Source organism: Heterocephalus glaber, unplaced genomic scaffold (assembly GCF_053883595.1).
Source record: "Heterocephalus glaber isolate CG9 unplaced genomic scaffold, H.glaber_assembly_v1.0 deba00001428, whole genome shotgun sequence".
Taxonomy (NCBI): domain Eukaryota; kingdom Metazoa; phylum Chordata; class Mammalia; order Rodentia; family Bathyergidae; genus Heterocephalus; species Heterocephalus glaber.
The window spans coordinates 12,297,715-12,312,248 of record NW_028258293.1 but is presented as its reverse complement, the minus strand read 5'-3'; the positions used below and the strand labels follow the sequence as shown (position 1 = coordinate 12,312,248).

General features: G+C 39.4%; 1 protein-coding gene and 1 pseudogene across 3 annotated transcripts in view; one reads left to right on the top strand and one right to left on the bottom strand.

Moving 5' to 3' along the window:
- The window catches only part of LOC101715932 (L-lactate dehydrogenase C chain), a 35,786-nt gene that overhangs the window by 18,010 nt on the left and 3,242 nt on the right, over positions 1-14,534 (top strand). For both annotated transcript variants that reach the window (XM_087211562.1, XM_087211563.1), the window contains one exon: positions 13,272-13,395. In XM_087211562.1, coding sequence (XP_087067688.1) covers positions 13,272-13,395 — 124 coding nt within the window. The remainder of the gene's footprint in view (positions 1-13,271; positions 13,396-14,534) is intronic.
- LOC147827975 (protein FAM76A pseudogene) lies at positions 711-13,289 on the bottom strand (annotated as a pseudogene). The gene has a single exon (XR_015451421.1). The product of XR_015451421.1 is annotated as a protein FAM76A pseudogene (transcript).

Sequence of the window (14,534 nt, the reverse complement as noted above, 5' to 3'; positions counted from 1 at the left end):
AAAAAACTTCCATATATAGCCGCCAGGGATTTAGAGCAGTGGTTCTGCCGCCTGCCCAGCAAGCACAAGGACCGGAGTTCGATCCCCAGTACCAAAAAAAACCCCCTTCCATATATAAAAGATAACATGGGATACTTTCCTTGTGTCTGGCTTATTTCACTTAAGACCACAATCTCCAGTTCTATCCATTTTGCTGCATATGGCAGGATTCCAATCTATTTTATGGCCGAATAATATTCCATTGTGTCTGTATAACATTCATCCTCTGATGAGTGCCTAGGCAGATTCCAATAGCTTTGTATGTCTGGTTTATTTCACTTCAATAATGTCTTCCAACTGTTTCTTGCAAGGGATAGTATTTCGTTCTTTACAGAGGAGTAGTGCTCTATCATGTATATATACATGATATTTTCTTTATCCATTCATTGTTGATAGACATCTAGGCTGATTCCATCTTAGCTATTGTAAAACTGTCTCTTTGGTATGCTGATTTCATTTTTTGGGGATATATACAAAGAAATGGGATAGGTAAATCATAGGGGAAGATTTATTCTTAGTGTTTTGAGGACCTCCATGCTATTTTCCATAATTATTCACTAAGTTACTTTCCCACCTGCCGCAGACCAGCTGCAGTCGATGTGCAGTCGATGTAGGGTAGGAAGGGGAGATGTCCTGGGCCGGCGATGAGAAAAGAACCTTCACAAGCAATGTTCAGGTTCCCACTGAGAAGTCTCAGGGTCTGATTTATTTTTATATCGTTAAGCAATAGCTGGGAGGCATTGGGCGGAACGTGTTTACATTTTAAGTTGCCTTAGCAATTTCTATTGAAGTAAAGGTTATTTTTCGCTAAACAAAGTACAATTCCTCTATGCTGTTTCATTTCATTGAACATCATGAATACATATTTTAAAATTACAGTTGTCCCCTTATTTACCCACACCTAAACAGAACAGAAAGTAACTTAATCAAAATCTTTATATCAGCGGGGGTACAAGCAAGATTTAATCAACTAAGTGTCAAACTTGTGGTCGCCAGCTGGCCCTTGAGAAACTGCACAATGGTTAATATAGTTTGCTATTAGCTCTCTATTTTACTTTACCTCTATTCATTTTAACTAAATGTCATTTAGGTTCATAGTCCATGAGCAGGAGATATTTACAGCACTTTGAGAAATATTGAGTAACTTGTCTCCTTAATCCATTTACCTGTCTTAACATTCTTTCTATTTTCCATTTTCCACTATTTCTTACATCTAAAGTCTGTCCTTCCAATCTCTTCGTAAGACCCCTGTAGTAAAAAGAATGTCAGCAATAAGAGAGGGAGTCATAGTAGTGGGGAAACAGAGGGGGTTTTAGGAGAGGTTTCTTTAGGAGTGGATGTGGCAATAGAACTAAGAGAAACTGGAATTTGGGACTTGTGAGCCAGATCAGATTTCAATATATCATTACCAACTTGCCCCATGGAGAGTTTGTTTTTAGTCACAAACACAATGACTCCTATGATCAGAGTAACAATTATAAACATTATGGCAAGAAAAAATAAAACATGAGGGTATGATGTGTTCCACCCTTTCCTCCCCCCAGCTGGAACTTTGTCAGGCAGCATTGGAGGTCGGTTGGGCTTCGCCACCCACCAACAGTGCATGATAATTTCTTCTTTCTCCAAACCCTCGCTAGCACTTTTTATATTTATTTATTTATTTATTGGTACCGGGGATGGAACTCGGGTCCTTGCACTTGCACAGCAGGCGGTGAAACCACTGAGCTAAATTCCCAGACCTCATTGTACTTTTGATTGGCAAATCCTTGATTAATGATATTGAGCATTTTTCAAATATTTGTTGACCATTTGTATTTCTTCTTTTGATAAGTATCTATTCAGATAATTTGCACTTTTATTTTCTTTGGTTTTTTCAGATGGGGTCTTTCTTTGTAGTGCAGGCTGGCCTTTAACTCACTATGTAGGCCAGGTTGGCCTCAAACTCATGGTGATCCACCTGCCTCAGCCTCCTGAATTCTGGGATTACAGGCATGTGACACCACGCCTGGGTGTACTTTTTTTTTGGTACCTGCCTGCACTTTTTAATTGATTACTTTTTAATTTTTGGTAAGCTTTTTGATTTCCTTAAATATATTGAATATTAATTCAGAACTGGGCGTGGTAGCTCACATCTGTAATTCCAGAACTTGGAAGGCTGAGGCAGGAGGATTTCTGGGAGTTCAAGGCCAGCCTGGGCTGTACAGTGAGTTCAAGACCAGCTTGAACTACATAATGAGACCCTGTCTGAAAAAAAAAAAGAATATTAATACTTTGTCAGATGGAGAGTGGCAAACTTCTTGTTCCATTTTTTTCTTTTTTCTTTTAATCAGAATTCACAAGTGGCAAATGCTAAACATCTCGTTTCTTCTAATCTTCATTCTGAATCTTCCTTCTCCAAATATATTTGTTGAAGCATCATTTGCCTTGTAGTTTTTTTCTTTTCTTTTATCCCATTCCCCCTCAAGCCCCCTCCCCTCCCTATGTACGAAAGCTTTGTTTCCATTTTTTCCCTTCTATTTGCACTTTTTTTCTTGTCCCTTCCTTCCTTTCTCCCTCCTCCCTTGTTCCCCTTCCCATTTGAACCATTTTTTCCCATTTCCCAACATCCATTATACATCTTAGCCCTTATTTCCACATTCAGTTTCTCACACCAGAGAAACAATGCTGTATTTAAACATGTGTGTTCAATTTATTTAACTTAAAAGTATGGTCTCAGAGTCCATCCATTTAGCTATAAATGTCTGAAGTTCATCCTTCTTTATGGCAGAGTAGTACACCATTGTTTTTGTTTGTCTATTTTTTGGTACCAGGGATTGAACTCAGGACCTTGCACTTACAAGGCAGGTGGCGGCACCACTGAGCTAAATCCCAGCCCCTTAGTACTCCATTATATAAAAAAACCACACATCTTTGTCCACTCATCAGTTGACGGGGATTTGGGCTGTTTTCAAGATTTAGCTATCACAAACTGTGCTGGTATAACCATGGGTGTGCGTATATTGCTGAAATGATGCTTTTAATTCATTTGGGAAGATAACAAGAAGAGGTATAGGTGTGTCAAATGGAACCTCTAGTTTTAGATTTTTGAGAAAGCTCCACACTGATTTCCACAGTGGTTACACCAGTCTACACTCCCACCAACAGTGGAGAAGGGTTCCTTTTTCCCCACAGCCCTGCCAGCATTTGTTATTGGTTGATTTCTTGATAATAGCCATTCTTTCTGAAGTGAGATGGAATCTCAGTGTTGTTTTAATTTGCATCTCTCGAATGACCAGTGATGTTGAACATTTTTTCATGTATTTATTTGCCATTTCTAATTCTTTATCTGAGAAGTGTCTTTTTATTTCAGATGCCCATTTTTGCATTGGGCCTTTAAATTTGGGGGGGGGGTCTGATTTTATTGAATTCTGTATATATTCTAGATAATAGTTCTTTATCTGAGTAGCTGGTAAAAAATTTTTCTCACTCTGTGGGTTGTCTCTTCACTGTTTGTGGTTTCTCTTACTGTGCAAAAGCTTTTTAATAAGATGAGATCCCAATTGTTGATTCTTTGCAGTATTTCCTGTGTAGTCTGGGTTTTGTTCACGAAGTCTTTGCCTACTCTTGTGTCCTCAAGTATTCTACCTATTCTCTCTTCCAGCAGATTTAGTGTTTCTGTTTTAATATTTAGATCTTTGATCCATTTCGATTTTAGGTTAGTGTGTGGTGAAAGATATGGGTCTAGTTTCAATCTTTGCCATGTGGAAAACCAGTTTTTCCAGAACCATTTATAAAGAGGCTCTCATCCTTCCAGTGAAGGCATTTGGCTCCTTTGTCAAAGATAAGGTGGTTGAGTATGTGTGGAGTTTTTTAATCTGTTTCATTGATCCTCAGGTCTGTTTCTTTGCCAGTACCATGCTGTTTTTATCACCATAGCTTTGTAGTATAATTTAAAGTCAATGATTGTGATATCCCCTGCTTTGCCTTTGTTGCCCATAATTGCCTTTGCTATTCTAGGTCTCTTCTGGTTCCAAATGAATTTTAGGATTGGTTTTTCTAATTCTGTGAGATAGTCTGTTTTGTTTGCTGTCTTTTTACTCCACTGATTTTTTTCCCTTTGCTTGTAGAAGCTTTTTAGTTTGATATAATTCCATTTGTCTATATTTTTGCTTCTGTCTCCTATGCTTTTGGGGTTATATCCAAAAAATTATTGCCTATATCAACATATTGAAGAGTTTCCTCTATTTTGTTCTAGTAGTTTAAAGTTTCAGGTCTTACATTTATGTCTTTGATCTATTTTGAATTGCCTTTTTTTTGGTACCAGTGATTGAACTCGGGACCTTGCACTTGTGAGCTGGTGCTGGAACCATTGAGCTAAAACCCCGGCCCCTGAATTGACTTTTGTTCAGGGCGAGAGATAGAGGTCACACTTCAATTTTCTGCATATGCACAAGAAGTTTTTTTGTTTTAATACTTGTCAATATAAATTTTTATTAACACACATTTGTCAAAGTGTACAAACCAAAACATTCCTGTGTTTTGAAATGTCCATTATTATGAACATACAAAGAAACAAAGGTGTTACCAGAAGTTAGCTACTCAAGTTCATGGCAAACAGTGTTATGATTTTTAAAAATCAAATTTTAAGACTGAGGTTTCTTCTTTTCCTTTTAGGAACTTGTGGAAAGTTAGAAAATGTGTGGGTTTGCTTTATATTAAATGCCAAGACTTGAAAAAAAGATTTAGTATAAAACTAAATATGTGTTTTTATATTGTCATACTTCACATAACAGAATTTGTCATCTTTAAAATTTAAAAAAACATGACTGTCATTTTTCACAATCTTTTCCCAATGCAAATGCATCTGAAATATATTATCTGGCAGTTTTATCTTTACCTAAAAGTTTCTCATTCAGAAAGTTACAGGACCGGGGATTTAGCTCAGTGGTTTTGGTGCCTGCTGCACAAGCGCAAGAACCTGAGTTCGATCCCCGGTACCAAAAAAAAAAAAAGAAAGTTACAGAACTGGGCCGGGGATGTAGCTCAGTGCCTGCCTGGCAAGTGCAAGGTCCTCAGTTTGATCCCTGGTGTGTAGGGGGAGTTATGGAACTATTTAGTACTATAGTTTCCCTGGCTTAGAGGGGAAAATTATATCCCCTACTAGGATGATATATATTTTTAAATGGTCCATTGTATCTCTTAGCAAAAGGAAGCCATCCATTTCTACATCTTCGTCCAGTTATGAACATGGCTCCACTTAATGAGAACGCTATCCTAAAATATAGAAGATTTGCTTTTAACAAGTTAAATTTACTGCTGCAGTTTTGGTGGACTGAGGTGCAAATGTCCTGTGCCCTCGGGATTCCCTTTAACCCTAGTGCCCCTGCACTAACGATTCCAGGGTAGTTGGTTCTGTCCTGTTTCAGGCCACAGGCTACCCAGCTCTCATTCCCTTCAGAATTAGCACATTGAGAGCCGAGACTATGGCTGACCTTGCAAATGTGTCCCTTTCCGGGAAAAGTAAGCCCACGTGCTTGTTGGGTGAAGGAGAGAAAACAGCATACAACTCTGGCTAAAGCCACGCTGCCTCTGAGAAGCTCCTGTTTTCAATACATTTCTCCTGAAAGCAGGAAGTGTATAGGCTGGGGTGGATGGGCAGGAGTGGGAAGAAATTACAGTGGCATCATTTCTCCCAATCAGACTTAGAGCCCATACTTCAATAGTTTGTTGTTGTTGTTTTGGTATCAGGGATTGAACTCAGAACCTAGTGCTTGCAAGGCAGGCAGTGACACCACTGAGGTAAATCCCTGCCCCGTCCCCCTTTTAAAGAGTAGGAAAAAATCTACTGAGAGAAAGATAGCTTCTGTCTAAGAGAGACAGAAGGGGCACTGGAAAATGAGTTACCCCTAGTTCAATAGTTTGTACTGGTCCTAGAAATGCTCCACAGTTCACAGACTCCATTTTGAATCTGCTCATGTGAAAAAAAGTTTCTGACAATACTTCATTATGGCAACTGATAATCAAGTAAAGGATATTAAAAAAAAAAGAAGTAGCAGTGTGAGAATTTAAAATCAATCATGTAAAAGAATAAGGAAAGGGGTAGGGAGGGAAGTGTCCAGTACAACCTGGATAACCTTTCTTTCTGCTCTTACTTAAAAAATCTTTGGAGTCTCCCTTAAGTATCTCCTTAAATGCTCTTCCTCGAAATCCTCCAAAAGGCACTTAACTCCATACTTATGCATTGAATTCACCTTAGCAGTCAGTTTTTAAGACCCTAAGGAACAAAGAAAGGATGTGATTCTTTTACTAAAAGCTATAGAATAGGACTGGTTTTTTTTCATAAGGCATTACTTTTACAAGAACTGTCTAGGCTACCATTGTTGCTTTATCAAGGAAAAGTTTCTTAAAAAAAAAAAGAACTCTGGCTATACATAGTACAATGTTCATACATAATATACCTGGAAAAAAAACCCAAGAGTGTACTCTGAAGCAAATGGTTTATTGGAGGGAGAAAGCCTCTCTCGTTGTACCAGGTTTTTTTTCCATAAAATTTTTTAAACATTTATTTGGGAAAAATATATACTATTAAATCAAAGGTTATTTATTGATTATGTTTATTGTTATAATTTAGATATACATAATGATCACTTTCGTTGTATGGAATTTGTGCCTGTACGTGATATATCTTTTTTTTGGTACTGGGGATCCAACTTGGGACCTTGTGTTTGCGAGGCAGGGCTAAACCCCCGGCCCAACATGATATATCTTGATTTCCATTTTTTCCCCATTCCCCTCCCCTCCCTTCAACCCCTCTTTCTCTCCTTATTTACAAAAGCTTTGTTTCCATTTTATCTTTCTTTTCTCATTTTTTCTTTTCTCTTTCTTCCTTTTCCCTCCCCCTTCCCTCGTACCCCTTCCCATTTAAACATTTTCTTCTATTTCACAGTCTATTATATATTCTGGTCCTTATTAACATTTTCAATTTCTCACAGGAGAGAAACAATGCGATATTTACACGAGTGTCCGCTTTATTTCACTAAAGAGTATGATCTCTTGCACAAGCACAAGGACCCAAGTTCGATCCCCGGTGCCAAAAAAAAAAGACTATGATCTCCATTTATCTATAAATGTCTTAAGTTTTATCCTCCTTTATGGCTGATTAGTACTTCGTTGTATAAAAAAAAAAACCAACCCACATCTTCTTTATCATCATTCATTGGTTGATGGGCATTTGGGCTGTTTCCAAGGCTAATTACAAACTGTGCTGTTATAAATATGGGTGTGAATATATCATGGTGGTACAATGCTTTTAATTCTTTCAGGAAGATACCAAGAAGGGGGATAGGTCAAATGGGACCTCTAGTCGTAGTTTGTTTTTTTGTACTGGGGATTGAACTCAGGACCTTGTGCTTGCGAGGCAGGTGGCGGCACCACTGAGCTAAATCCCCGGCCCCCTAGTCCTAGTGTTTTGAGGAATCCTCCACACTGATTTCCACAGTGGCTGCAGCAGTCTACACTTGGACCAGCAGTGTAACCGGGTTCCTTTTTCCCCACAGCCTTACCAGGATTTGTTATTGGTTGATTTCTTGATAGCAGCCATTCTTCTGAGTGAGATGGAATGCCAGTGTTGTTTTAATTTGCATTTCTCGAATGACCAGTGAAGTTCAACATTTTTTCTGTTTTCTTTTTTTGGTACCGGGGATCAAACTTGGGACCTTGTGCTTGTGAGGCAGGCGCCGGAACCACTGAGCTAAATCCCCGGCTGAACATTTTTTCGTATATTTATTTTTGCGGTTTTTACTTCTTCATCCAAGAAGGGTGTATTCATCTCAGATCCCCATTTTTGGATTTGGTCTTTAAATTTGAAGGGTTTAATTTTTTTTCAGTTCTTTATATAGTGTAGATATTAGTCTTTTGTCTGAGGAACAGTTGGCAAAAATTTTTTCCCACTCTATTGGTTGTCTGAACTGTGTTGGTGATTTCTTTTGCTATGATCATCTCAATAGGTGAAGAAAAAGCATTTGACAAAGTTCAGCACCCATTCATGATAAAAACCCTACAGAAAGTTGGAATAGATGGTCTTTATCTCAATCTGATAAAACCCATCTATGACAAACGAACAGCCAACATCACACTAAATGGACTGAAATCCTTCACACTAAAATCAGGAACAAGACAAGGATGTCCACTATCACCACTCTTGTTCAATATAGTTCTGGAAACATTAGCCATACCAATGAGTCAAGAGAAAGAAATAAAAGAAATAAACAGAAAAGTAAGAAGTTAAACTATCATTATTTGCAGATGACATGATACTCTACATAGAAGACCCCAAAACCTCCAACAAAAGACCTCTAGATTTTATCACCAAATTCAGTTGCATAGCTGGACACAAAGTCAACACTTGAATAGCATTCCTGTACACAAATAACAAACTCATTGAAAGAGAAATTAGGGAAGCCATGCCTTTCACAGTAGCATAAAAAAATGAAATATTTAGGAATCAATCTAACAAAGGAAGTAAAAGACCTTTACATGGAAAACTACAGTACTCTGAAAAAGAAGAGAAAAGAGGATATCAGAAAATGGAAAGATTAAAAAAGAAAGAAAGAAAAGGGAAAGACATGCCTTACTCATGGGTTGGAAGGACCAATATAGTGAAAATGGCCATACTCCCAAAATTGTTATACAGATTTAATGGAGCCCCAATCAAAATACCAATAGCATACCTCACAGAACTAGAGAAAACACTCCTAAAATTAATTTGGAACCAGAAGAGATCTAGAATAGCAAAAACAATTCTGGGCAACAAAGGCAAAGCAGGGGACATCACAATCCCTGACTTGAAATTATACTACAGAGCTACTGTGATAAAAACACATGGCAAAAAAACAAAAACAAAAACAAAAAAAACAGACCGGAGGATCAATGGACCAGATTAGAAGATGCAGAAACAACTCCAAACACACTCAGTCACCTTATCTTTGATAAAGAAGCCAAACACCTTCACTGGAAGAAAGATAGCCTCTTTAATAAATGGTGCTGGAAAAACTGGCTTGTCCACATACTGAAAACTAAGCTAGAACCATGTCTCTCACCATGCACTAAACTGAAATAAAAATGGATCAAAGATTGGGCCAAGGATTTAGCTCAGTAGTTCTGGCTCCTGCCTTAAAAGCACAAGTTCCCAAGTTTGATCCCCAGTACCTAAAAAAAAAAAAAAAAAAAGGATCAAAGATCTAAATATTGCAACAGAAACACTAAATGTACTGGAAGAGAGAATAGGTAGAACTTTTGAAGTCATAGGTGTAGCCAAAGACTTCATGAACAAAACCCTCATTGCACAGGAAATAACACAAAAAATCAACAACTGGGATCTCATCTTATCATTGTACTAGTCTTAAGGTTGCAGTTTTCAAAGTTCAGAGGTGGAAGGGATTGATTATTAGTGGCACACTATCTGCTCATGGATATGGCAGGATGCAATGAGGGACAGAGAACAGTCATTTTGCACATAACACTGAGCAGTGACCATCACAAAAAACCCCAAATAGTGGTACCAAAACGGAGACAAAAGGAGGGAGGGAAGGAGGGAGAGAAAGGGAGCGAGGAGAGAGAGAGAGAAGAGAGAGGAAAGAGTGAGTGGAAGAAGAGGAGGAAGAGAAGGGAGAGGAGAAGGGGAGGGAAGAGGGAAAGAAAGGGAGAAAGAAGAGGGAGAAAGTAGAGGAAGAAGACTAGAAGGACCAGGATGAGAGAAAGAAGAGGCAAGCCTGAAACCCAAACCCTCAAGCATGCAGTCATAACAGCACAAACCATGTTTCCTAAACCCGCTGCAAAGTGCGCAAAGAAGGAAAACTGCAATAAAATAGAGATTTCTTAAGAAAGCTTGCAGTTCCCAGAGAACAAGTTGGTCTCCAACCCTAACCCAAGATGACTCCATCTGCTGTTTTGGGAGAGCAGCCTGTGGTCTGTCATGGAGAGGTATAGCTCCTGACTCTTCAGACTTTTTCTCTTGGGCAAGGCAGTTGCCTGCTTCAGGATCTCTCAGGTTTTGGCTTGCAATTGTTTTGTGTCTTTTTTGTGGGTTTTCTCTATTTGGTTCATCTTGAAACTCATCTGAGATTCCTGGTACTGAAAATCAGCCTTTAACTCTAATCTTTTCTCTAAAATCATCTGATCCTTTTGATGCAATATCTTCAGAGCAGCCACCTCTTCCTTCAGCTGGACGAAGGAAGTGGTTAGTGCCTGGTGAGTCTAGAGCCAGTTCTGGGTAAAGGCTGTCTCCATTAGTTGCGATTGATTCAAACTTGGATTTTTTCCTTTGGGATTTAATTTTGAATTGCAGATGTAGAAAGTATTTTCTGGCTGCTATCATGGCAACCACCACTCAGGTGACTGTACGCCCCTTTTCCTTGGGGCGGGCATGAGAAGAGCTGCTCAGGTGCTGCCTCTGCTCTTTGGCCTTCTGAGGGGCACACTGGTATGAAAGTGAGCACGGCCAGCACAGCGACCTCCCGTCCACCTTCTTCCTATCATCATTTCTGTCAAAGGCACACTGCTATTGCACTGTTCACAGGAATATGGTGGTCCACGCTTCTCTGAGTTGTGCAATTATGTTGCAATACTGGCAGGGTTTGGGCTTCCAGACAACTGTACTTTCTGAGCACGTTTCTTGCATATTGTGCTGGTTTTACTCACCTGCTGGTACTGTCTGGCAGTAGGCGCACTTCACAACAGGCTGTACAGTTCCACTTCTCTTGCACAGCTGCTGCCCGAGACAGCGCCTCAGAGGGAAGCACTGGTGGCATTTGGCGCAGGCGCACAGCACCACCATGGCGGCCTGGGCCATGCTCGCCCCCAAAGTTTTATTTTCATCAGCATGGTAAATAGCGGCCAATGGATTACACTTTTCCGCCATTTTCCTCAAATTTCTTCTCCTTTCAATCCATTTTGAGTATTCCTGAGAGGATAAATATGTCCTCCAGCTTCCTCTGGTAAGATCTGTCGCCGTTGTACAGCAGAGCTTTATTTCACCTCATAGATGGTGCCATCAGTCAGCTTGTCTGTAGGCAGTTACATACCCTGCAGTCTTAGTCATATTGAATTGAGCCTCTTAGAACACTTTTTTATGTCAGCATCAGGAACTTGTTCATCCTAGGCAGGGGCTGTATCACTGAGCTACACTCCCATTCCTAAAAGTACTTCTGACATCAAATCAGCATGACTTCAAATAGTGGCCCTGTTTTTGAATTGGCAGTCAAATCACAGGACAACACAAGTGGCACAGTTCTGAATCAACCTCCCTGTGCCGAAGATGTCCATATATACCTCAGCCTTATGCAACCAAGTATGTGATGTGCACTCGAGGGGCCTTAAAATTGTGCCTGTGTGGTATACGATCTCCTGACATGAGTGACCATGCTGTACATCCTGTGTTTCCTGTATCCTTTCTCAGAGCTAAATAAACTCTGTGCTAAGTTTAAAACCTCCTTGTCCTGTGAATTTCTCTAAACCTCAGATCACTGACAACACAAAAGTACAATATATATTTATTGTAGAAAATATGTAAATTCAGAAAAACATAAAGAAGGCTTACCTGTAAGCTTTTCACTAGAAATAATCATTATTTTTTGTTTGTTTATTTTTATTTTTTATTTTGGTACCGGGGATGAACTAGGGTCCTTTCACTTGCGAGGCAGGTGGTAGAACCACTGAGCTAAAATCCCCGGTCCCCAAAATAATCATTATTAATAAGTTGGATGATGTAATTCTAAAGTTTCCATAAAACTTATGTTTTTAAGGGTTGGGGATTTAGCTCAGCGGTTCCGCCACCTGCCTCGCAAACGCAAGGACCCGAGTTCGATCTGTGAGACCAAAGCGACTCCATTTTGTTAAAATCTTCCATTCTCCCTGGTTTTTATTACCCTCACACAAATAATGGTTAAAATGTGTTTGCTCTGAGACAGAAGACACAATCTGTAACAGGACAAGATTCCTAAGTTTATTACTCAGCCATCTGTTTACCCTAAAAACAAATGTTCTGGGCCCACTATCTATAGAACAATCAGTGGATATGCTGCCTATCCACACAGGGTGGTCGTGACTATTAGTCAGGGTGTCTGCTGACCATCAGTATGTGACAGTCGCCCACTAACCTTTGTCCTTCTTTTCTTTTGTAAAACCTATACGCAATCACCCCTCACCCCTGATGAGTTCAGCCAATCAGAAATGTACACTTCATGCATGTTAAGCGCCGACCATTCATTGTAATTGCTAAGTGGAAAATCTCCAAACCTTGCTGTAACCTCTATAAAAACCCCGCTAATTTGGAACTCGGGGCTCTCAATCGCGATCCGCTGTGTCGGTGACAATTGAGAGTCCCTGCTTAAGCTTGAATAAACGACCCTCGTGTGCTTACATCGGAAACGGCCTCCTGGTGGTCTTTGGGACTTCGCAATCTGGGCACAACAGATCCCTGGTACCAAAAAAACAAAACAAAAACATGTTTTTATAGCCCAGGGAGAAGAAAATGCCTGATATTTAAAGGACTGTTCTATTTTTCTTTAAAAATATATTACAGGCCCGGGGATTTAGCTCAGTGGTTCCGCCGGCTGCCTTTCAAGCGCAAGGTCCAGTGTTTGGTCCCCAGTACCAAAACAAAACAAAACAAAAAAAACTCCAAATATTTTTGCATTACATATTTATTAAGGATTGGATAATATATTCTTAGAAAGAATATGTACAGATAGCTTACACAACTGTATGAAGTTATATCAGCACATCAGTAGCAATTTTAAATGACTATATAAACTTTCTTTTTCTTTTTTTTTTCTGGTACCAGAGATCGAATTCAGGACCTTGCGCTCGCAAGGCAGGCATGGTGCCGCTGAGCTAAATCCCTGGCCCTTATAACTTTCATTGTAATCAGATTCTATGTTTGGATATTTAAGCAACAGTACAAAAATATTAGAAACTGATTTATCTTGACTGGCACATATCTCCTTGTATTCTGTCTTTATGGTTAAAGAAGGGTGAATTGATTCTTATTTAAAGTGAATCATAAAAATCTATGAGAATCTTATATTTTAAGATACCATAATAGTATAATAATCATAAATAACTTCTAAGAGAAATCTCTGAGAAAATTTTAATAGTGACATATAGATTACTTCAAGATGGATGCTTGAAGACTATTATGCTTCCTCTGAGTTGATTTCTCCTAAATCTGATTTCTTTGCTTTCTGCAACTGCAGTGCCTATGAGGTCATCAAGCTGAAGGGCTCTACCTCTTGGGCTATTGGGCTGTCTGTGACAAATCTGGTCGGATCAGTTCTGAAAAATCTTAGCAAAGTACATCCAGTTTCCACTCTGGTTAAGGTAGGCTGAAATAAAAAATTGATTTATCATTCTTTCCTCTAATATATATTGAGTCCCTTCTGTGTGTTAGGTATCCTACATGATATTGAGGATATAATGATGAACCCAAAAGACAGACTCTTCGGGGTGTGGTGATGCACTCCTGCAACCCCAGTTCCGGCAAGGTCAGTTTGAGCGATTTAGACAGACCTTGCCTCAAAATTAAAAATAAGCCTGGGCTGGTGGCACAGCAAAGATGGCTCCCAGTGGCCATATGCGTAAGGGCTGCCATCTCAGGATGCCACCTGTCTTTTTGTCTGCATTAATTTCCAGACAATCGGTCTTTCATATCCATTCCTATGATACTGGTCAGTAAGGAGGAGGGGGGCAGATGCCAAAAGGAAAAGAGTGGTCTGTCAACAAAAAAAGAGGTGTTAGACAGGAAGACAATAGATATCCTTTGCTTAGGGTAAATAAAATCATGAATTTTAGTGAGCTTGGCTAAGGAAAGCATTCAAGGTGAGAAGAAGGCTTTAGGTCTTCCAGTATCAAAAGTTACATGTATAGTATGAGTCTGCAAAGTTGGCTAAGTTGTGACCACAGAGTTAAATGAAGAGAGCATGGAATAAGGTAACCGAGAGAAAAGAGGATACTTTAAGATCAAAAATTTATCTTCTGTTGATGACTGATATTGTAAAGTGTTATAAAGGGAGGATTTAAAATTTCAGTAGAATAAAGTGACAGAGGTCACTGATAGCCTTGGCAGGAGCTGGTCAGTAAGTAAGAATGGAGAACACCAGGGTTTATTTTACCTTGATACTCTTGACATTTCAGCAATAACTTTGCATTGTGGGGGGCTGTTCTGTGCATTGTGAAATGTTAGCCACATCTCTGATCTCTCCCCATTTATTTTACTTATTTTTTCTTTCAAAAGCCATCATGATAGGACATTTTCCATTTTGAACGTGAGGATTCAGTCACCTTAACAATCAACAGACAAGCTATTTTATAGGAAATGCTCTCACAGTGAGAACAAAGAGTTGTACACTTTTTTCTTTGGTACCGGGGATCGAACTCAAGTCCTTGTGCTTCTGAGGCAGGTGGCAGAACCACCGAGCTAAATCCCCAGCCCTGTACATTCTTATTCTTTCTTTTTTTTC